Raw genomic sequence first — 24,376 nt, 5'->3', positions numbered from 1 at the left:
AATGCCAGGAAAACATCAGGACTAACAATCGGTTCCCGGGGGGGACAACGATGACAATCCAAAACTCTGTTTTAGTCTTACCTTAGAGATGTAGGTCAGTTGTAGAGATCCTACTGCTTTTGAGCCTACAGCCAGATTCTGAAATAAAAGTCAAAAATAAATAAATAATCAACAGTCCATCACAGGGGTGGAGTTCTCCTTTGGCTTATTTGGAAGTGAAAGGCGAAGTCTCTTTCAAATCGAGCTGAATTGTTCCTGACCTTCTGAACACCCAACAGTTTTCTTGGCAGTAACACAAGATGTAGTGATGGCTTTATCATCCGCAAAAATAAAATGGAAAGTAAGAACTTCAGTTCATTAGCTACACTCCCTGGAGTTGGACCTGCGGTATTCATTGTTTGCACTTCAGCTTTTTCAAGAAGTGAAGGATGGCTGTCGAAAGATCTATCCCACTTTATTTAAGATCTGTCCCCCTTTATCTAAGATCTATCCCACTTTATCTAAGATCTATCCCACTTTATCTAACATCTGTCCCACTTTATCTAAGATCTATCCCACTTTATCTAAGATCTATCCCCTTTTATCTAAGATCTATCCCACTTTATCTAAGATCTATCCCACTTTATCTAAGATCTATCCCCTTTTATCTAAGATCTATCCCCCTTTATCTAAAATCTATCCTACTTATCCCACTTTATCTATGATCTATCCTACTTATCCCACTTTATCTAAGATTTATCCCCCTTTATCTAAGATCTATCCCCTTTTATCTAAGATTTATCCCACTTTATCTAAGATCTATCCTACTTATCCCACTTTATCTAAGATCTATCCCACTTTATCTAAGATCTGTCCCACTTTATCTAAGATCTATACTCTTTTATCTAAGATCTATCCCCCTTTATCTAAAATCTGTCCCACTTTATCTAAGATCTACTCTTTTATCTAAGATCTATCCCACTTTATCTAAGATCTGTCCCACTTTATCTAAGATCTATCCCCTTTTATCTAAGATCTATACTCTTTTATCTAAGATCTATCCCCCTTTATCTAAGATCTATCCCCTTTTATCTAAGATTTATCCCACTTTATTTAAAATCTATCCTACTTATCCCACTTTATCTAAGATCTATCCCCCTTTATCTAAGATCTGTCCCACTTTATCTAAGATCTATACTCTTTTATCTAAGATCTATCCCCCTTTATCTAAAATCTATCCTACTTATCCCACTTTATCTAAGATCTATCCAGGGGTGAAATGCTACTGGTTCAGGCCGGATCGCCCGAACCGTTAGTAAAAAATGTTTTAAAAAAGTAAAAAAAGAAAAAGGTTCCGAGGATCGCGCAGCACAGCTGATAGTCACAGCTGATCGTCGGAACTTTTTAAAAACTCTTTTTAGTTAAAAAATATTTTTAAAAGTTTTTTAAAAGTTGGCACACCCACCCAGTCACATGATACCCCCCCATACAAAGCCACACCCACAGAAGCGGTAGGGAAAATTTTTGAATTTCACCACTGAATCTATCCCACTTTATCTGCAATGTGAAATTGTCTGGTCTAGAGCTGGGGTCTTCAACCTTGGCAACTTTAAGACTTGTGGACTTCAACTTCCAGAATTCTGGGACTTGAAGTTCAACAGGTCTTAAAGTTGCCAAAGTTGGGGACCCCTGGTCTAGAGTCATACCTTGGTCTGGCCATTGTTCTGGTCTTCTGAGACCATCATTGCAACTTTGCATCTAGGTACACAGCCCTTAATTTTTTCACCTCCAATAATCACTTTAACTCTTTCTTTCATAGAACTGCACTGTGCACTCTTTAACTCACCCAAGGTAAAGCTTCCCTTCCCTAGCTACTCCACAGGGGAAAATGAGTAGAAAAATTGGAGTGCTATTGCCAAGAAAGTTAAATTCTTTAACCAGTGTTTTTCCAACCTGGCAACTTTAAATTGGGTGGACTTCAACTCCCTTGGGAATTCTGGGATTTGAAGTTCAGCTATCTTAAAGTTGTCAACATTGAGAATCACTGATTTTTAGACAATTCTCATTTTTCCACAGCAATGGTTGCTTAGAGTTGAGAATCCCGAGAATAGCAATGTAAGGTATTTTTTGGAGCAGATTTAAAATGATCACCCTTTTTTTTTTTATGAAGATGCTTTACGGAGAACTCTGGGGGCTGCTCCCCATTTTGCAAGTTCAGCTTTTGCAAATACAAAAACTTTTCCGTTCATTCCAGATTCTTTTTGTTTCCCCTAAAATAAGACATCCCCTGATAATAAGCCCAATCGGGCTTTTGAGCGCATGCACTAAAATAAGCCCCCCCTCCCCATGAAAATAAGTCCTCCCCAAAAATATTTCAACGCGTGTGCAGCCGGTCTCCGCCATTTCCTCTGGTTTCCTCCACGTGCCCCAAAATAATAAGACTTCCTCAAAAATAAGGCCAAGTACTTATTTCGGGGTTGAAAAAAAATGTAAGACAGGGTCTTATTTTCAGGGAAACACAGTACTTAGGCTACCAGGCCTGTCTGAGATATAGATAGTCTTCAACTTAATAACAGTTCATCTAGTGACTATTCAAAGTTACAACAGAACTAAAAAAGGGACTTATGATTGTTATTCACACTTATGACCGTTGCAGCATCCCCATGACCACATGGTCAAAAATTCAGACGCTTTGCAACTGATTCACATTTATAACAGTTCCAGGGTTATGTCATCTCTTTTTCCAATCTTCCGACATGCAAAGTAAATCAGGAAGCCTGATTCACTCAACAACCATGTTATTAACTTAATTGCAGTGATTCATTTAACAATCGTGACAGGAGCCATGATGGAGCACTGGTTAGAATGCAGCATTGCAGGCTAACTCTGCCAACTGCCAGCAGTTCGATCCTGACCGGCTGAAGGTTGATTCAGCCTTCCATCCTTCCAAGGTCAGTGAAATGAGGACCCAGATCATTGGGGGGCAATAGGCTGACTCTTTAAACCGCTTAGAGAGGGCTGGAAAGCACTTGAAGCAGTATATAACTCCAAGTGCTATTCCTTCCTTCCTTCCTTCCTTCCTTCCTTCCTTCCTTCCTTCCTTCCTTCCTTCCTTCTTTCTTCCCTGCCTTCCTTCCATCCTCCCGTCCTCCCTTATTCCCTTTCTCATTCTTCTTCCAGGTGGCACAGTGGTTAGAATGCAGTATTGCAGGCTAACTCTGCCAACTGCCAGCAGTTCGATCCTGACCTGCTCAAGGTTGACTCAGCCTTCCATCCTTCCGAGGTGGGTAAAACGAGGACCCAGATTTTGGGGGGCAAGAGGCTGACTCTGTAAACCGCTTAGAGAAAGAGCTGTAAAGCCCTGTGAAGCGGTATATAAGTCAAAGTGCAACTGCTATCACAATTGGGATCAGAATTTCTGTTTAGCTAAGCAAGGTGGTGTAAAACAGGGCAAAACTCACTTAACTGTCTCGCTTAGCAACAGAAATTTTAGGCTCACTTGGGGTTGTAAATCGAGGAATACCTGCTGTAGCTAAAAGCTGGTAAATACTGCAGATGGTACTTTGCTGTGCTCTTTTTTTTTTTCAAGTTGAACATATAAGCCCCCATTCAGTCTCTCCCAGAGGGGGAAAGGCGCGACTTCTCAGATAAAAATATTTTGCTGCGGTTTTCTTGCCAAGATGCTCAGACAGACGAAGGTAGATGAGATGAGTCAGAGAAAACCACCGGCTTGGATTTTCTCAGTAGGAATGTGGGATTACCATGAAGGGACATGTTATCATCGATGGTGGACGTGTAAAAGAGCCCAAAAATGTTTGGATGTGCAATCAGTAAATATGTACACTCATTCAGAAGATTTTACAGATGAATGTACAATTGAAACTAGAGACTTTTCTTTTGACCTTAATGGGCAGACAGCTAAAAAAAATAAAAAAGCCATGAACTTTTTACAGATTTACAGATTAACAGAGTCATGTCCCTTCTTAGAGCCACATTTTTAACAGATTAACAGAACTGGGAGGGACCTTGTAGGTCATGTACTCCAACCCTCCACTCAAGCAGGAGACCCTACACCATTTCTGACAGACGGCAGTCCAGTCTATTCTTGAAAGCTTCCAATGATGAAGCTCCCACAACTTCTGAAGGCAACTTCTGTTCCATCAGTTCTCACTGTCAGAAAATTTATCCTTATTTCCAGGTTAAATCTCTCCTTGTTTCCATCCATTATTTCTTGTCTGGCCTTCAGGAGCCTTGGAAAATAGCTTGACCCCCTCCTATCCGTGGCAGTCCCTCAAATATTGGAAGACTGCTATCATGTCTCCCCTGATCCTTCTCTTCACTAGACCAGCCATGCCCAGTTCCTGCAACTGTTCATCGTATGTTTTAGCCTCCAGTTCCCTAAACATCTTGGGAACATCTTGCTCTTCTCTGCACTCTTTCTAGAGTCTCAACATCTTTTTTTTATAGTGTGGTGACTAAAACTGGATGCAGTATTCTAGGTGTGATCTTACTAAGGCTTTATAGAGTGGTATTAGCACTTCACTTGATCTTGATTGAATCCCTCTGTTAATGCAATTTAGGATTGCATTGGCATTTTTTGCTTTTTTTTTAAATACATGACAGTTGCAGCTAGATGACTGTATGCTCAAAAGTGAAAAAAAAAATTGATACTACCCACAATAGAGGAACGGTTGGTGAAGAGGCTAAATTGGTTTCCTCGATTAGAGAAAAGACAATTATTCATGGCTGCCTACAAAGCCCTTACAGACTTTTTGCATAAAACAGAAAATAATAAACTTATGACTTTCAGTTTTGATTATTAGGGGAAAAAAATTAGATGACAGAAAAAAAAGGAGAAGGCTTTTTTTTTTTTGATAATCCTAAAATAAGAGATAAGTTTGTAATCACACTTACATTTGCTGCAAAAGAAATCAGAAGTTTCTCCTTTCTATCGTTATTTATTTATTTATTTGCACTTTCCACTTTTGAGCATGTAATTATTTCACTGCAGTTGTCGTATATGAAAGAAAGTTCCATGACTCCTAAAAGAAAACATCTGGTTTCAATTGTACTTTGATCTTTAAAATCTCCAGAATTAATGTACGGTAGTGGCCAAAATCGTGGAAACCTTTTGGGAAAAGTGTATTTTCTAAAACTAACTAATAACACCACTTTTTCTTTTTTGGAGTAGTACCCTAAAATTAGATATCCATGGAAAGATAATTTAATCAAGAATGTAATGCAATAACTTTTATGAAGGATTTGCTATTAGAACAGCAGTTACAGTATAAAGAAGAAAAGTGAAACACGTAGAAAAAACGAGATCTACAAAAATTATCACCATGTCAGTTAATACTTAGTTGGGTAACCTTTAGCATGAATTATGGCCTCACAATGTCTTCCCATGGAGTGAACCAAATCTTTTAGTTCTGCAGCTGTTATTATGTGAAACCAAGATTGAATGATGGCTTCTATTAACTGGGTTTTATTGCTGGGTCGCTTCTGACTAACAAGTTTCTTTAGTCGGCTCTATAGATTTTCAATTGGGTGAAGGTCTGGGCTATTCCCAGGCCATTCCAGCAGTGGAATAGGATTATCTTGAAACTCCAGGGGAAAAAAAGTGGTGTTATTAGCCATCAAAGCTCAAAAATACACTTTTCCCAAAAGGTTTCCACAATTTTGGCCACTACTGTATGTTCCTATCTATTTTTTCTCAAACAGTCTGGGAAATCACCCAAAGATACAGTCATTTGTCCATTTGCATAACTATAGAATCAACATAATTGTATCACTTACATAATTTTGCATCATTGGAAATGAAGTAAATAAGACTCAACGGACATCATTATGTCAATCACCAAATTACCAAAAGGAACAAATCATGCCAATTACATCAATTTGGATTTAATAGACATTTGGATTTAAGAAGACATCTTTTGTAATGATCCATAAAATTAAGGCTTTACTGTAAACTGAAATATACATACATTAGGTTTACTTCTGTTTTCTGGCATATACAGTAAATCACATACCTACATTATCTATATGGTTACACATACATAAATATCTCTATCAGAGATAATAGGTTATAAACTCTGACACTTATATGAATGTCCTATAAACATTGTAGATATGTTTAACTATGCATGGATCTATTTAAGTGCATTTAGAGGGTAGGATTCAAAAGATAGTCTCCATTTATCGACCGTTTGAAAAGGTGTCTGTTAAATCAAAATGTCCATTAAATCCAAATCTAATTTGATGATTGACATAATGACTTGTCTTTTATGTTGATTCTATAGTCACGCAAATAGACAAATAGATTTATCTTTTGGTAATTTTCCAGATTGTTTCACAAACAATAGACATGAGCATACATTCGTTCCGAAGATTTTAAAGATTGAAGTACAGTTGTTATCTTTCAATAATTTTGAGGGGAAAGACAGTTTGCAGAGAAAGTCATTTACAATTTTCAAACCACAAGCATTAAATGCTTTCATGTGTCTGCAGAAATATTATTTGTAACTGGGCCTTGGTTCCATGAGAAAGGTGAAAAACCATCTGCACCCATCTCATCTATTCCCTTAATAGCAATAGCATAGCACTTAGACTTATATACCGCTTCACAGTGCTTTTATAGCCCTCTCTAAGCAATTTGCAGAGTCAGCCTCTTGCCCCCAACAATCTGGGTCCTCATTTATCGACCTCATTTTACCGACCTTGAGCTGGTCAGGACTGAACTCCTGGCAGTGAGCTAAATTAGTCTGCAATACGCATTCTAATAGATTATGATTGATAGATGATAGATAGATAGATAGATAGATAGATAGATAGATAGATAGATAGATAGATAATGATAGATGATAGATACCTAGATGATAGAGATACAGAGAGATCAATATAGATATTAATAGATAGATGACAGACAGAGTGAGAGACAAAGAGATAGACAGAGAGAGATAAGATATTGATAACAATAGCACTTAGACTTATTCACAGTGCTTTTGCAGCCCTCTCTAAGCGATTTGCAGAGTCAGCCTATTGCTCCCAACAATCTGGGTCCTCATTTTACCCACCTCATTTTACCGACCTTGAGCTGGTCAGGATTGAACTCCCGGCAGTGAGCTAAATTGGCCTGCAATAAGCATTCTAATAGATTATGATTGATAGATGATAGGTAGGTAGGTAGGTAGGTAGGTAGGTAGGTAGGTAGATAGATAGATAGATAGATAGATAGATAGATAGATAGATAGATAGATAGATAGACAGACAGACAGACAGACAGACAGACAGACAGAGATAATGATGCTAGATACATAGATGAGTGAGAGAGAGAGAGAAAGAGAGAGAGAGAGAGAGAGAGATTAATAGAAGACAGACAGACAGAGTGAGAGACAGAGAGATAGACACAGAGAGAGATAAGACATTGATAACAATAGCACTTAGATTTATATACCGCTTCACAGTGCTTTTACAGCCCTCTCTAAGCGATTTGCAGAGTCAGCCTCTTGCCCCCAACAATCTGGGTCCTCATTTTACCCACCTCATTTTACCGACCTTGAGCCGGTCAGGATTGAACTCCTGGCAGTGAGCTAAATTGGCCTGCAATAAGCATTCTAATAGATTATGATTGATAGATGATAGATAGATAGATAGATAGATAGATAGATAGATAGATAGATAGATAGATAGATATAATGATGCTAGATACATAGATGAGAGAGAAAGAGAGAGAGAGAGAGAGAGATTAATAGAAGACAGACAGACAGAGTGAGAGACAGAGAGATAGACACAGGGAGAGATAAGACATTGATAACAATAGCACTTAGATTTATATACCGCTTCACAGTGCTTTTACAGCCCTCTCTAAGCGATTTGCAGAGTCAGCCTATTGCCCCCAACAATCTGGGTCCTCATTTTACCCACCTCATTTTACCGACCGTCAGCAGGTCAGGATTGAACTCCTGGCAGTGAGCTGAATTGGCCTGCAATAAGCATTCTAATAGATTATGATTGATAGATGATAGATAGATAGATAGATAGATAGATAGATAGATAGATAGATAGAGATAATGATGCTAGATACATAGATGATAGAAAGATAAAGAGAGAGAGATTAATAGAAGACAGACAGACAGACAGAGTGAGAGACAGAGAGACACAGAGAGATATAAGACATTGATAACAATAGCACTTAGACTTATATACCACTTCACAGTGCTTTTACAGCCCTCTCTAAGCAGTTAATAGTGACAGCATCTTGACCCCAACAATCTGGGTCCTCATTTTACCCACCTCGGAAGGATGGAAGGCTGAGTCAATGCTCTTGGAACGAGGGTTTTTAGGAACTGAAGAAAATGCTTAAGAGGGAGTGACTCACCTGAGGATTGTCCATGTACCACAAAAGGCTGTTGATTTTGGTATCCAGAATGAAATACCGACGCAGGAACTTCCCACAGGTTTCATTATCCTCAATATCCAGGAATCCGCAAATTCGATTCTGACGGTCTACATAAGGCATTCCGAGGCACTGCTAGCATCCCTCTGCAAAGAGAGGGAAACACAGAGAGTGAGGGCCAGTCCTTCTGCGCATCAAGTTATCTTGCACTGCCCCGGTTCTTTAAAAAAATACTCGCGAGCTCTGTGGTCATGTGACCCACAGATAGCTACACGCATTGTGTTACAACATCAAGTTGCTTTTTCAGGCTGAGCTTAGTAGTTAGAGGAATCCATCCAACTGGAGACTATCTAATAAACCATGAATAAGCAAATCCATTCTGTTCCTTGTTCCTTGCTTAAGACTCAAAGGGGGGGGGAAAGGAAAGGAAAGAAAAGAAAATCCACAAAGCAGTTTGCAAGTTGCTTCCGTGGGGCATATCACCATGTCAACTTCAGACAACAGACTGTTGAATTGGCCTTCAGGTTTCATATTCAGTTTCGCTTTCCTCTAAGATTCTTCATGTACAGTAGTGGCTAAAATTGTGGAAACCTTTTGGGAAAAGTGTATTTTCTAAAACTGGCTAATAACACCACTTTTTTGGGGCAGTAATACCATCAAGTTATATATCGATGGAAAGATAATTTAATCAAGAATGTCATGCAATAACTTGTATGAAGGATTTGCTATTAGAATAGCAGTTACAGTACAAAGTACAAAGTACAGTATAAAGTACAAAGAAGAAAAGCGAAACACGTAGAAAAAACGAGATCTCCAAAAATGATCACCCTAGAAAAAACGAGATATACAAAAATGATCACCACGTCAGTTAATACTTAGTTGGGTAACCTTTAGCATGAATTACGGCCTTACAACATCTTCCCATGGAGTGAACCAAGTCTTTGAGTTCTGCAGCTGTTCTAATGTGAAACCAAGATTGAATGATGGCTTCTATTAACTGGGTTTTATTGCTGGGTCGCTTCTGACTAACAAGTTTCTTTAGCTGGCTCCATAGATTTTCAGTTGGGTGAAGGTCTGGGCTATTCCCAGGCCGTTCCAGAAGTGGAATTTGATTATCTTGAAATTCCAGGGGAAAAAAAGTGGTGTTATTAGCCACCAATCCTCAAAAATACACTTTTCCCAAAAGGTTTCCACAATTTTGGCCACCACTGTATGCAGGGATAACACAGAGGATGACAAATTAAATCAGATTTAGGCTGTAAGCAGACTACAATATTTTTATTTATCACTCTTAATTCAGGCAAAGGCTGTCGATATTCCTATAACCTGGAATAGAAATATGAACTATTTGTGCATTTTGTGCTGCTATCGTTGTTTGCTGTTTAAAAAGCAAAAACAAAACGGCAGATCAATTAAAACTCGGCTTATAACTTTTCCTAGGCTGGAAAGCAATGTCAAAATTCTTGACCCATAACATTTGGCAGAGTGGAGCCCACATATATTTGGAGTGCATCTACGATGGGAAAAGCCCCTTAGCTTTTGAAGGAATAACTTCCATTTATTAGCTTTGTCTTTTTTAAAATCTATTTTATAGGCAGACAAAGAGATACATTCTGGAAACTGTCTGAATAACTTTCAAAGAAAATAAACAATAGGAGCAGAGGAAGCAACAATAATCTGGATTTTGAGCCAGGCATGTGATATGAGTTTAATCCACATTCTCAAAAGTGGTCTTAACCTGTCAAGAAGGGATTAAAAATGGATATATTGTGTGCTCCCTGAAGATAACAGCCTATGAGAACCTCCCTCGGTACTCTCTCTCCCTCCCTCCCTCTCTCTTTTTCTCTCCCTCCCTCTCTCCCTCTTTCTTTCCCTCTCTTTCTCTCTCTCCCTCCCTCTCTCTCCCTCCCTCTTTCTCTCTCTCTCCCTCCCTCTCCCCCTTTCTCTCTCCCTCCCTCTTTCTCTCTCTCTCTCCCTCCCTCTCCCCTTCTCTCTTCCTCCCTCCCTCTTTCTCTCTCTCCCTCCCTCTCTCCCTCCCCCCTTTCTCTCTCTCTCCCTCTCTCCCTCCCTCTCTCTTTTTCTCTCCCTCCCTCTCCCTCTTTCCTTCCCTCTTTCTCTCCCTCCCTCCCTCTCTCCCTCCCTCCCCCTCTCTCCCCTTTCTTCCTCTCTCCCTCCTTCCCTCTCCCTCCCTCCCTCCCTCTTTCTCTCTCCCTCCCTCTCTTTCTCTCTCTCCCTCCCTCCCTCTCCCTCCCTCTCTCTCCCTCCCCCCCTCTCTCTGTATATATATTGCATTGCTTTCTTTTCTAAGCTTCCTTTAATGAAATAAAGGGAAGCTGACATGCTACAAAGCCAAGTGCCAACGTCTAGGTTACCAACAACAACACAGTAGTTGTTGGGAAGTGTTTTCATTTGTTCTCAGTAACTATTGTAGAACACAGCAAAAATATTTGGGGGCGTTAGGGAACCTCACCCGTTTATCTCCTGGTACATCAACATTTTGGGGGTCGGCTGAGCTCAACATGACTGAGCTTCTTTGTGGCAGCCCTCAAATACTGGAATACTGCTGTCATGTTGCCCCTAGTTCTTCTTTTCTTTAGACCAGGGGTCAGCAACCCACAGCTCTGGAGCCGCATGTGGCTCTTTCATCCCTCTGCTGCGGCTCCCTGTCGCCGATTGGCTCCACAATTGATAGGGCTTTCGGCTAGCACAGGTAGAAGAAAAAGGACGCCTCGCTAGGAGGAGACTCTATGGTGGGGGAACCGGACTTCCGGTCAGCTCCAGAATTGAACGGGGAACTTCCAGTTAGGACCTTCGTGGCTCTTTGAGTATTTAAGGTTGCCGACCCCTGCTTTAGACTAGCCAGACCCAAATCCTGCAGCCATTCTTAATCAGTTGCCAAACTTGTCTATCTAAGCAGAGGGCACGGTTAGCGTGTTAAAATTTGGACAAGGTCCACGATTAAATCATTGCTCCCAGCAAAGCTTCCTGACTGGTTCTGAGTAGATCACCATCCAATTTCTTATTAGGAACTTCTAACATCCAGCTACAGTTGTACTAAAATATCAGCAGCGAGGAGAGCCTTTCCATGGCTACAGGATGGCATAAATCACTCAGACATATCTTGCCTTAACCGTTCTATCTGATCCACCTGAAGTCAATATAATGCAACCTAGTAACTTTCAGTCTTTAATCCACAGGTCATTGAGGACAACTCAACGTTGCATGACCTTAAACTCTTTGGAGAAATGTGAGGAATCAGGGATCTTGTTCTAACTCTCCTAAAGTGTGTGCAAGCTTCTTAAATCTTGTGATAAGGGCATCAACTGGTATAGATCCCAGATAATGCTAGATGGCTTCCGAAGCAGTATTACTGAGAAAGTGGCTTGTCCAAGGTAACCCAATGAATTCCTAGGCAAAATGAACATTCAAAATGAGGACTACCCAATTCATAGCCCTCACACAAACCATTCCTTCCCCAACCATCACTATGATGGCTGGGAACTTTGCAGGTTGCGGTCTGATGCAATCAAAGACTGCCCTACACTGTACACATTCTTATATTTGCATAGTCATTTCCTAGAAAAGATTGAAGAACAAAACACTTTCAACGATCTACATCAAGGAATGTTCTGCTAAAGGTTTACTCAGGGTAAATCCCACAGGCCTTTGGTGGAAGAAAACGAGAACCAGTAACCTGATGTGATGGAGAGACTCTGTGAGCCTGGAAAATACCAAGAATTGTGGTCCCCCCCCCACCACAAATCTGCGTGGCAGGAAGGCTTGGGAGATCTTGCAAACTTACTCAAAATTTGCAGGATGGTGAATGCAAGGTCACAGTCAGAGTCCCACCCTTGTCTGTGTACACAATGAGTGACACGGTGACCATGGTGTCATGCCCTTCTTGGCAGATTTTGACCCTGATAGAGAAAACCATCTATGATGCATTGCAGATTAAAATACCTATGGAGATGATTCATGAGCAATGCTCAACCCAACTGGCAGATCTCTAACCAGTACAACCAGACGTAAATTTTACCAGATTCTGAAACTGGTTGCCTGCTCACATCGGATCTCTGACCCTTTGAAGTTTTACAATTCCAGAAGGTGTGTCTCTTTGTACCTTCGTACTATAACCTGCCTTGCAACCTTCAGAGGAGTCTCTGGTGGATGTAACCTTGCCCGGAGATTTCACCATAAGATATCTTCTCTGCGATGGCCACTGGACTACAGAGAGTTCGTTCCAATGTAGCTGGGGCAGTGGTGAAATGTAAAATTTGTTACTACCGGTTCTGTGGGCGTGGCTTGGTAGGGGGGGTAATGTGACTGAGTGGGCGTGGCCAACTTTTTTTTTTTTTAACTTTTAAAAGCATTTAAATTTCTGGGGTTTTAAATTAAGCCGAATTATTTAATAATTTTAAATAATTTTAATTGATGTTTGTCTTGTGCTTTTAATAGGCTGTACACCGCCCTGAGTCCTTTGGGAGAAGGGCGGTATAGAAATAAAATAATAATAATAATAATAATAATAATAATAATAATTATTATTATTATTATTATTATTATTATTATTATTATTATTATTATTATTATTATTATTAATTTCTACAACCTCTTTGGCCAAAGAGGTTGTAGAAAAAAATGCTTATAAAAGGCTTTGACGATCCCAGCTGAGCCGCGCGATCATCAGAGGCTTTTTAAAAAACTTTTAAAAGCATTTTTTCTACAACCTCTTCAGCCGAAGAGGTTGTAAAAAAAAAAAATGCTTTTAAAAGCCTCTGACGATCAGGCAACTCAGCTGGGATCGTCAGAGCCTTTTAAAAGCTTTTTTTTTTTTTTAACAACCTCTTTGGCCGAAGGAGTTGCAGAAAAAAAATATGCTTTTAGAAGCCTCTGACGATCCCAGCTGAGCCGCGTGATCATCAGAGGCTTTTTTTTTTTTGACTTTTAAAATAGAGCCTTGATGGTACAGTGGTTTAATGCACCCTGTTATTAACACAGCTGCCTGCAATTTCTGCTGGTTCGAATCTCTCCAAGGCTCAAGGTTGACTCAGCCTTCCATCCTTTCTAAGGTAGGTGAAATGAGGACCCAGTTTGTGGGGGCAATAAGCTGACTTTGTATAAAATATATAAAAGAATGAAGGCTATTGCTTAACGCATTGTAAGCCGCCCTGAGTCTCCGGAGAAGGGCGGCATATAAATCAAATTAAAAAAAAAAAAAAGCATTTTTTCAGCTTCGGGATTCGAACCGCTGGACTACCGATCTTTCGATCAACAAGCTCACCATCTTAGCCACTGAGTCCCTTAAGCCCAAATAGTTTTGCATAATAAAACAGTCCACAAGCAGTGGGGAAAGCCTTGATACCTTGGGGTTAAAACCCACCTCCATGCCAAGGATTCACTTTCTTTGACCCTCCTTATATTGCCAGGCGTAAACAATCAGTTCACGTTGGCTACTATATTCTACCTATAATACAAGAATCTCGTCAGGCTGCTTATCTTCCCTTGGAGAACCTATAGGGGGCCAGTCCTAGCTCTCTTGTGACTATGCAGTGACTCAAGGCTAATTCCCCATTTGATCCCTTCCCCTTGCCTGGCTGGTAGTTTCCCAACGCAAACCCAAAGCCACCGGCTGACTGGCAGCCAGAGGGCAAGTCCCTAAGAAAATTCAAGAGAGTTTCCCCTTTCTAAAGGAAATTTTTGAAAAATCTATTATTAGACTATCCCTAAAACTCAGGGGAAATGTAAATTAGTCATTTTTGCTTTTCTAAATTATACAATCGCTGTTTTTGGTTCTGTTTGGGTTTTTTTGTTTTTTTCATTTTTCCCTTCCATGTCTGGAGTTTCTCAAGGAATCCTTTTGCACTCTGGTTCAGTAATTCAGAAAGCAGAATTAGCGCTGTCCATTTGAATGCGATATGCCGAACAGAGGACAGAAAATGCACAGATCTGAATATGCAAATACAAATGCAAAGGGGGGGGGGATGCGGCAAAAGGTCATAAGTGTGAAAAATTATAAGTTACTGTTTTCAGTACTGTTGTAACTTCAAATGGGTACCAAGTGGACTATCTGTATTATTCCTTAAAGTAGATCAGTGGTTGTTTGAATAAAAAAACTTAAAGCTCGCAGTTCTTTAATAGCAAATGAAGAAGTTTTATGTCCAATACCTTCCTAGTAACCAGGATGAAGATTTTTTTTTACTGTATTTATATACATAAGTCATTCCAGCTGTATAGTGTCGCCCAGCCTATTTAACTTATATGCAGAGTACATCATGAGAAAGGCGGGGCTAGATTAATCAAAAATTGGAATTAAGATTGCCGGGAGAAATATCAACAACCTCACTCTAATGGCAGAAAGTGAAGAGGAACTAAAGAGCCTCTTGATGCGGGTGAAGAAGGAGAGTGCAAAAGTTGGCTTGAAACTCAACATTAAGAAAACTAAGATCATGGCACCTGGCCCTCTCAATTCCTGGCAAATAGATGGGGAAGAAATGGAAGTAGTGACAGATTTTATTTTCCTGGGCTCCAAGATCACCGCAGATGAGGACTGCAGCCAAGAAATTAAAAGACGCTTGCTCCTGGGGAGGAAAGCCATGGCAAATCTAGACAGCATACTAAAAAGCAGAGACATCACCCTGCCAACAAAAGTGTGTATAGTCAAGGCTATGGTTTTCCCAGTTGCCATGTCTGGCTGTGAAAGTTGGACCATAAGAAAGGCTGAGCGTCAGAGAATTGAGGCCTTTGAACTCTGGTGCTGGAAAAGATCCCTGCGAGTCCCTTGGACTGCAAGGCGATCCAACCGGTCAGTCCTAGAGGAGATCAACCCTGACTGCTCTTTAGAAGGCCAGATCCTGAAGAGGAAACTCAAATACTCAAAGAAGAGCCTGTAGTACAGTGGACTAAAGCACTGTTATTAACATCTGCTGCTTGCCATTACTGCAAGTTCAAATCTCACCAGGCTCAAGGTTGACTCAGCCTTCCATCCTTTCAAAGGTAGGTGAAATGAGGACCCAGATTGTGGGGGGCAATAAGCTGACTTTGTAAAAATATACAAAAGTATGAAGGCTATTGCTTAACGCATTGTAAGCCGCCCTGAGTCTCCGGAGAAGGGCGGCATATAAATTAAAGCAAAATAAAATAAAATAAATAAAATAAAATAATGAGAAGGAAGGATTCCCTGGAGAAGAGCCGAATGCTGGGAACGATTGAGGGCAAAAGAAGAAGGGGACGAGAGAGAATGAGGTGGCTGGATGGAGCCACTGAAGCAGTTGGCGTGAGCTTAAATGGACTCCAGAGGATGGTAAAGGACGGGAAGGCCTGGAGGAACGTTGTCCATGGGGTTGCGATAGATTGGACATGACTTCGCAACTAACAACAAAAAATAAACAATACTGACTCAGATGTAGCAGTGGTTTGATTCTGTAGCAGGCAACTCCCTATGCCCTTTAACCAGTAGGCCCTGGCATTGTTACATTAGCTTTATTATCTCTAGTTCTGTCATCATAAAATAATATAAATATTTATTAAGCCCTTAGACTGGGAGAGAAATGGTGCTTTCAAGTAACAGCTGCATCTGAGTTTTCCCCAAGGGAAGCACCCACATAGAGAGCTTTGCAACCGCGAGATTAAAGATGCACACTTATTTCATTTATTTCTTTATTAATCATGTTTACGTGGCCGCCCTCTCCCACCAAAGAGCTTTGGGTGGCATACAATTAAAAGGAAATTAAAACTGCACCATTTGTAAAAAGAAAAAGAAAAAAGGCAACATTTGCAAACTATAAATAAGAAGTTCCTCTTTTGTTTTTCTAAAGTTAGTTTAATCTGGTAATATGTTATGGGAAAGGAAGGAAGTAGCTTCTATGTGACAGACATGGTAGGTACTAAAAGATTCCTTCTCGGTTTCAATATGGTACTGAAAACATACAAGACGGGGCCAGGCGGAGGAAGTAAGAGACTCTGAATGTCAGCTGGAACCAAAACAGTGGTGAAATTCACATTTTTTTACTACCGGTTCTGTGGGTGTTGCTTGGTGGGCGTGGTGTTGCTTGGTGGGCGTGGCAGGGGAAGGATACTGCAAAATCTCCATTCCCTCCCCACTCCTGGGGGAAGGATATTGCAAAATCTCCATTCCCTCCCCACTCCTGGGGGAAGGATACTGCAAAATCCCCATTCCCTCCCCACTCCTGGGGGAAGGATATTGCAAAATCTCCATTCCCTCCCCACTCCTGGGGGAAGGATACTGCAAAATCCCCATTCCCTCCCCACTCCTGGGGGAAGGATATTGCAAAATCCCCATTCCCTCCCCACTCCTGGGGCCAGCCAGAGGTGGTATTTGCCGGTTCTCCAAACTACTCAAAATTTCCGCTACCGGTTCTCCAGAATCTGTCAGAACCTGCTGGATTTCACCCCTGAACCAAAGCATTGGCCACACATCCAGGCTGGAAATCTAGACATAGTACATACCATTACCGTGTACATCCGTATTCTTGCTTGAAGGGCCATGCACAAATGTTCCCACAATAGCAAAGTCGTCTGTAGCACAAAACTCCATTGAACTGCCATTAAAGGTATTGTTTTTAATCCTCATAAACACTGTTTCTAAACCTTGGCAACTTTCAGCTCCCAGAATTCCCTAGCCAGCATGCTGACTGGGAAAATTCTGGGAGTTGGGAGTATAAACATCATAAAATTGCTGAGGTTGAGATATACTGCGTATAACATCGACACTGTGTACATCATTTGGAGTTTCTGGTAAAGAAGTGGCACAGGAAATGAATGAATGGATGAATGAATGAATGAATGAATGAATGAATGAATGAATGAATGAGGAAAGTGAGAAAGAAAGAAAGAGAATGAGAAAGCAAGAAAGCAAGAAAGCAAGGGAGGGAAGGAGAAAGGAAGGAGAAAGAGTGTGAGAAAGAAAAAAAGAAAGAGAGTGAGGAAGGAAGGAAGGAAGGAAGGAAGGAAGGAAGGAAGGAAGGATGAAAGAACTGCATCTGTGCGCCTTTAACTAGACTAAAATATAACCCCCAAGAATGATGCATTAAGATTAGCAGAACACCTCAGAGAAAGGTCCAACTTATCCATTTCTACTTTAAAACTCAACATTAAGAAAACTAAGATCATGGCCCTCTCAATTCCTGGCAAATAGATGGAGAAGAAATGGAGGTAGTGACAGATTCTATTTTCCTGGGCTCCAAGATCACCGCAGATGAGGACTGCAGCCAAGAAATTAAAAGACGCTTGCTCCTGGGGAGGAAAGCTATGGCAAATCTAGACAGCATACTAAAAAGTAGAGACATCACCCTGCCAACAAAAGTGCGTCTAGTCAAGGCTACGGTTTTCCTAGTTGCAATGGATGGCTGTGAAAGTTGGACCATAAGGAAGGCTGAGTGCCAAAGAATGGAGGCCTTGGAACTCTGGTGCTGGAGAAGACTCCTGCGAGTCCCTTGGACTGCAAGGAGATCCAACCGGTCAGTCCTAGAGGAGATCAACCCTGACAGCTCTTTAGAAGGCCAGATCCTGAAGATGAAACTCAAATACTTTGGCCTCCTAATGAGAAGGAAGGACTCCCTGGAGAAGAGCCTCATGCTGGGAACGATTGAGGGCAAAAGAAGAAGGGGACGGCAGAGAAGGAGGTGGCTGGATGGAGTCACTGAAGCAGTCGGTGTGAGCTTCAATGGACTCCAGAGGATGGTAGAGGACAGGAAGGCCTGGAGGAACGTGGTCCATGGGGTTGCGATGGGTCGGACACGACTTTGCAACTAACAACAACTTTAAGATTACTGATGTCTCTGCTACCAAAATAAGAGCAAGGTGTTCTGACCACATGGCCTGTCTACTGATTCAGTAAATGCTGGCACTGTATCAGGTAGCATTCCTTTCAGGGGTGGGTTCTACTTACCTTTACTACCAGTTCGCAACGGGGCCGCGCATGCACAGAAGCGTTTTGATGACGTCAGGGTCAGTGGGTGGAGCCTCCCACCGGTTTTATTACCAGTTCTATAAAACCAGTGTGAACCGGGGGCAACCACCAGTGATTCTTTTTATTATTATTATTTGATTTATATGCCGCCCTTCTCCAGAAACTCAGGGCAGCTTACAATGCGTTAAGAAATAGCCTTCATACTTTTGTATATTTATACAAAGTCAACTTATTGCCCCCACAAACTGGGTCCTCAATTTTCAATATCTCAGTTAAAGAATCCAGGTAAAAATGCGCCACACCCCCATTTGCCAGGTTCTCTCACCCCAAAAGTGACTATCTTATTCTTCCAAAGAGTTACATGGATGGGCATTACAACTACTGCCCAGAGTCCACTGAACTTGGATGACTGATAGATCTAAACCTAACAGCCACAATCACTTGAAAAGCACAAAATCACCACCAGCCAACTGCAAAAGGCAGCGTTATTTGGAAGAGCTAACATCCTGCAATGACATCTTTAACATTCACCTAACACCACCATCTACTTATCTCTGGTCCTCAGAAAGGACTTGATAGATGGATAAAAATGCCCACTCTTGTCTGAACATCTGGTTGGCTGTGCAAAAAACTATAATAATACTCAAAACAGCTTACCTCCTACCCACGATACCTCTAACAATGTGCAGTCTGAACATCTGGCTGACGGTGTGACAAACCACCATCATCATCATGTTCAGTTGACTGAGTTTCATATTTAATGAATAAAGATAATAATACACGGCTATGGATGAAACATCGAACAGTGATACCCATTGTAATAGGAGCACTTGGTACCATGTCCAAGAATTTTATAACATACATCAGCAAATTGCAGCTTTCTACAATAACACCAGTGGAACTGCAAAAAACTGCGCTACTTGGAATATCCTACATTTTAAGAAGGTACTTGGTTGATACCTAGGACGCTGGCAGCAACCCATATCAACCATTAGCACCAGTCAGTGGTATTTGTGATGCATTTTTGAATGTTCAGTTGACAGTTTCATATTTAATGAATAAAGATAATCATCATCATCATCCATCGATACATCACACAGTCCTAAACACTTGGGAAGTGTTCGACTAGTGATTTGGGATACGAAATCCAGCATGTTCATCTCGTTTGCTGTGTATACTGTTAATAATAATAATAATAATAATAATAATAATAATAATAATAATATATATCTATATATATCTATATATCTATATCTATATCTATATCTATATCTAATCTATATCTATATCTATATCTATATCTATATCTAATCTATATCTATATCTATATCTATATCTATCTATATCTATATCTATATCTATATCTATATCTATATCTATATCTATATATATATATATATATATATATATATAAAATTTGATTTATAAGCCGCCCTTCTCCGGAGACTCAGGGCGGCTTACAATGCGCTAAGCAATAGCCTTCATACTTTTGTATATTTATACAAAGTCAGCTTATTGCCCCCACAAACTGGGTCCTCATTTAACCTACCTTAGAAAGGATGGAAGGCTGAGTCAACCTTGAGCCTGGTAAGATTCGAACCTGCAGTAATTGCAGGCAGCTGTGTTAATAACAGGGTGCTTTAAACCACTGTACTACCAAGGCTCTATTATAATAATAATAATAATGCTTCCTGCAATAACACCAGTGGAACTGCAAAAAACTGTGCTACTCAGAACATCATATATTTTAAGAAGATACTTGGTTGATACCTAGGAAGCTGGCAGCAACCCGTATCAACCATCAGTGCCAGTTAATAATATTTGTGACACATTTTTAAATGTCCAGTTGACCGAGTTTCATGTTTAAGGAATAAAAGAGATAATAATAATAATTCTTCTCTCACCTTTTCACAACAAATCTCTAAGAGTGATCAGGATAAACGGAGAGAGCACGCAACGGATTCAACATCCACCAGCCATCTTCACAGCCAACTGGCAAGTTAATCTGAAGTCTAACATTCTAATAACCAGATCGCAGTTACTTTCTCTTTGCAGGCTCTCCACAGGGAAACATCAATGCACGCCTCACAAAAGCAGAAGAGCCATCCTCCTTGTGCCAGCCGAGAAAATCCACCAGGAACAGCAAGTGAAAAAATGCAAATTGAAGACACGTGGACTTCAACTTTGGAAAAAAAAAAAACCCTCTGCTTTAAAAAGAACGATGAAGCAATTTTCTCCTGAAATTTGTTATTTTTTTGCAGGCTGAGAGGACTCCGCTGAAGCAGCTGGAAATCCGTGCCAAGAGCAAATCCCAAAATGCTCATCTAAATTTAATTTATGCCCTAGTCCCCCATAAAAATTGGGAGGGAAAAAAAAAAAACAATTCAAGGCCAGGCTAGTCAAATGATGGCATCTTTGTGACTACTGGCAAGAAGCTTAGAAACAAAAGTATGTGTCTTGTACTTCTTGTTCAACAATTAAGAGAGTTCAAATTTCGCAACTGCAGGTAGACAGCTACGTGCTCAGGAGACCTAACTTTTCATTGGCCTCTCTTGAAGAAAACTAGGCAGTTAAATCCGTTCCCCCATGCCCATCTCTGGATCGAGATGTGATCAGACAACGCCAAAAGCTGACACACGAGCCTGGAGCATCGTCTCAGACAAAAGCTCGCAAGACAGAAGATGACAGTAGAACACAGGTCTTCTCTCAGACAGCTCGCTATCAAGTTCAGGAGTACAAAGTGACAGCCTTTCCTTCTGTAACCAGAGTTTGGGGAGGGGCGGAGACTAGTAACCATCTTTTAACCACAGAAGCTTAAGCACAGGATGTTCTGGAATGCACGGAAAGAGTTTCTGGGGCACGTGCTAACTCCTCAGCTTGTTGGGCACGCTCTATCTGAGCTAACAACGCCTTTTTCCTCTGCAGACAAGCTCGGGTAGAAGTCTTGATGTTCACCTTTCTCAGCAAAGCCTTGAAAAAGCTAAGCTAAGACGTTGACTTCCATTTCAACTTTAGTTTATTACAGTCATAGACCAGAGATCAGAACATATAAAAGCACCGATGTTGACTTCTTAGTGTCAGATGTTGCAATGGTGACGGGGGTCTTGCTCAGGAGCTTTGGGATGTGGTTAGAAGGGCAAACACAATCCTTTGTGGGTTGAGACTGGGGTCTTAATGAAGACTCTGGATGGCCTCCATTAGCAATAGCACTTAGACTTATATACCGCTTCACAGTGCTTTCCAGCCCTCTCTAAGCGGTTTACAGAGTCAGCCTCTTGCCCCCCAACAATCTGGGTCCTCGTTTTACCCACCTTGGAAGGGTGGAAGGCTGAGTCAACCTTGAGCCTGGTGAGATTCGAACTGTCAAATTGCAGGCAGCTGGCAGGCAGCAGAAGTAGCCTGCAGTACTGCGCTCTAACCAGGGGTGGGTTCTAATTTTTTTTACTACCGGTTCTGTGGGTGTGGCTTATTTTGTGGGTGTGGCTTGGAGGTCATGTGACTAGGTGGGCGTGGCTAGCTGGTCAGAGTCACTTCTGGAAGGTCCTCGCACTTACGACCAGTCCTCGCACTTACGACCCGACTCATTTGTTTGCTTTTAACACTGATCAGCTGTAGGACGGCCCTTTGAAGCCCCCCCGGCAAGAGTTTAAACAGTTTTTTTCCCTCTAGTCATCAGCTGGGACTCAGGCGGCAGCAATAGATTGGGGGTGGGACCAAATAAAAGGTAAGAATAACGTGGGGGGTGGGGGGAGAGCGGGGGGGAAGAACCGGTTCGGTGACGTCATATCGTCACCGCTACCGGCTCGGCCGAACCGGACCGAACAGGGAGGAACCCACCACTGGCTCTAACCACTGCGCCACCTCGGCTCTATAGGCACCCAATGTAAGGGTAGTCCCAACTGGCCCCAGATATCTTATCCCCCTGCATGATATTCTTTTATTTCATTGTGCTGTGGTTTGTTTTAACTATGATATGTCCAAATAAACCATCACTGGCTGGTGGGGCATATTGCAAGAAGCCTGAAACCACAACTGAGACGGTTTAGTTCATGGGTCCTCAAACTACGGCCCGTGGGCCCCATGCGGCCTGCCGAAGCCATTAATCCAGCCCGCGCAGGACCACGAGGCTGTCCCGCCCACATCGCCCCGCCCACCCTTCGGCCAAGCACAGGATTTACCTTTGCTAGCCCCACGGGCTGGAACTGAAAATTGAAAACAATTTTGGCCTGCAGAGACTCTCTGGAGATGGGGGAGGTGAAACATGGGGGGCAAGGATGCCCCAGGAAGCCAAAAAATGGGCAAAAAACAGAGATGGGTTTCAGCAGGTTCTGACCAGTTCTGGAGAACTGTTAGCGGAAATTTTGAGTAATTCGGAGTACCGGTAAATGCCACTTCTGACTGGCCCCGCCCCCATCTATTCTCTGCCAGAGTCCCAGCTGATCAGGAGGAAATGGGGATTTGGCAGTAACCTTCCACCAAGCCATGCCCACCAAGCCACACCACGCCTACCAAGCCACACCCACAGAACCAGTAGTAAAAAAAAATTTGAAATCCACCACTGGCGAAAACGGCCTGTTTTTCACCTCCCCCACCTCCAGAAGATAGATAGACAGAGAGAGAGAGAAAGAGAGGGAGAGAGAGAGAGACAGGAAAAGAGAAAGAGAAAGAGAGAGACAGGAAGAGAGAAAGAGAAAGAGAGAGAAAGAGAAAGAGAGACCGAAAGAGAGAGAGAGAGAGGGAGAGACAGAGAGACAGGAAGAGAGAAAGAGAGACAGAAAGAGAGAGGGAGAGAGAGAGGGAGACAGGAAGAGAAAAAGAGAAAGAAAGAGAAAGAGAGAACGAGAAAGAGAGACAGAGAGAGGGAGAGAGAGAGAGACAGGAAGAGAGAAAGAGAAAGAGAGAGAAAGAGAGAAAGAGAAAGAGAGACAGAAAGAGAGAGGGAGAGAGAGAGAGACAGGAAGAGAGAAAGAGAGAGAAAGAGAGAAAGAGAAAGAGAAAGGGAGAGAGAGAGAGAGACAGAAAGAGAGAGGGAGACAGAGAGAGACAGGAAGAGAGAAAGAGAAAGAGAGAGAAAGAGAAAGAGAGAAAGAGAGAGGGAGAGAGAGAGAGACAGGAAGAGAGAAAGAGAAAGAGAGAGAAAGAGAGAGAAAGAGAGAGAAAGAGAGAGAAAGAGAGAGAGAAAGAGAAAGGGAGAGAGAGAGAGAGAGACAGAAAGAGAGAGAGAGAGAGATTTCTCAAGCTCCTTGGAGTTGAGAAGAATTGCTGCAAAACTGAGTTTCCTGAAGTGGACCACTAGACTCCTGAAAAAAAAACGATCTAGTAAAAAAAAAAAGAAAAAAAAAGGCAACCAAAAGAGCAACATGCAACCAAAAGCAAATAAAACACCCGCAGGAGGAAAACAAAATTAAAGTTTAATTTGTGTGCATTGTTTAATGGACTGTTAAATTGGCCACACCCACCTAGTCACATGACCTAGCCATGCCCACCCACCCGATCCTGGCCTCCCCCCACACATAGTCTGAGGGATCGTGAATCGGCCCCCCGTTTAAAAAGTTTGAGGACCCCTGATTTAGTTCAATGCCTGAAACTCCATGCACAATGCACACATCTTACATGCAAGGCTTTTGATCAGATACCCATGACAGAGGCTTGCCTTGGTCACTAACATGCATTCTAACATGTTAGACTAAAATTTCAGCAAGAGTGCAAAACAGAAGGCTTCCTGGAAACGTGCCCAGACCTGACATCGAGACCTTGCAATTTTGGGCAGATGCCAGTGCTTGCCACTTTCTTTTTCAGGTGATGATGGAGTGCGAAGTGAAACTCTCAAGAACGCGCCTACTAGTACAATGGAGAGCACAGTCCTACTGTGGAGAGGCGGCACACACAGCTGTAGGAACATAGCACCCACCCTTCTCCTAGGACAGGGGTCTGCAACCTTAAACACTCAAAGAGCCACTTGGACCCGTTTCCCACAGAAAAGAAAACACCGGGAGCCACAAAAACCTTCCGGTGCCTGACTATTTCTTGACCAGCCCCAAAACTAGCACATGTAATTGAATTAAACGTTC

The 24,376-nt window shown here is 41.7% G+C and overlaps 1 protein-coding gene across 4 annotated transcripts in view; it reads right to left on the bottom strand.

Moving 5' to 3' along the window:
• PLEKHA2 (pleckstrin homology domain containing A2) overlaps positions 1-24,376 on the bottom strand; it is a 114,487-nt gene that overhangs the window by 54,271 nt on the left and 35,840 nt on the right. For 3 of the 4 annotated variants that reach the window (XM_087875904.1, XM_087875903.1, XM_087875902.1), the window contains exons 2-3: positions 8,360-8,523; positions 82-138 (exon numbers count right to left, since the gene is read on the bottom strand). In XM_087875904.1, the coding sequence (XP_087732030.1) occupies positions 82-138; positions 8,360-8,500 (198 nt within the window). In that variant the 5' untranslated portion in view covers positions 8,501-8,523. Of the gene's footprint in view, positions 1-81; positions 139-8,359; positions 8,524-20,209; positions 20,348-24,376 lie in introns of those variants that run through there. The other variant, XM_060693491.2, reaches the window with a different exon arrangement.

This window comes from Pantherophis guttatus, chromosome 9, assembly GCF_059756535.1.
Source record: "Pantherophis guttatus breed Tessera chromosome 9, ASM5975653v1, whole genome shotgun sequence".
Classification (NCBI taxonomy): domain Eukaryota; kingdom Metazoa; phylum Chordata; class Lepidosauria; order Squamata; family Colubridae; genus Pantherophis; species Pantherophis guttatus.
This window is presented reverse-complemented; position numbering and strand designations above follow the sequence as displayed.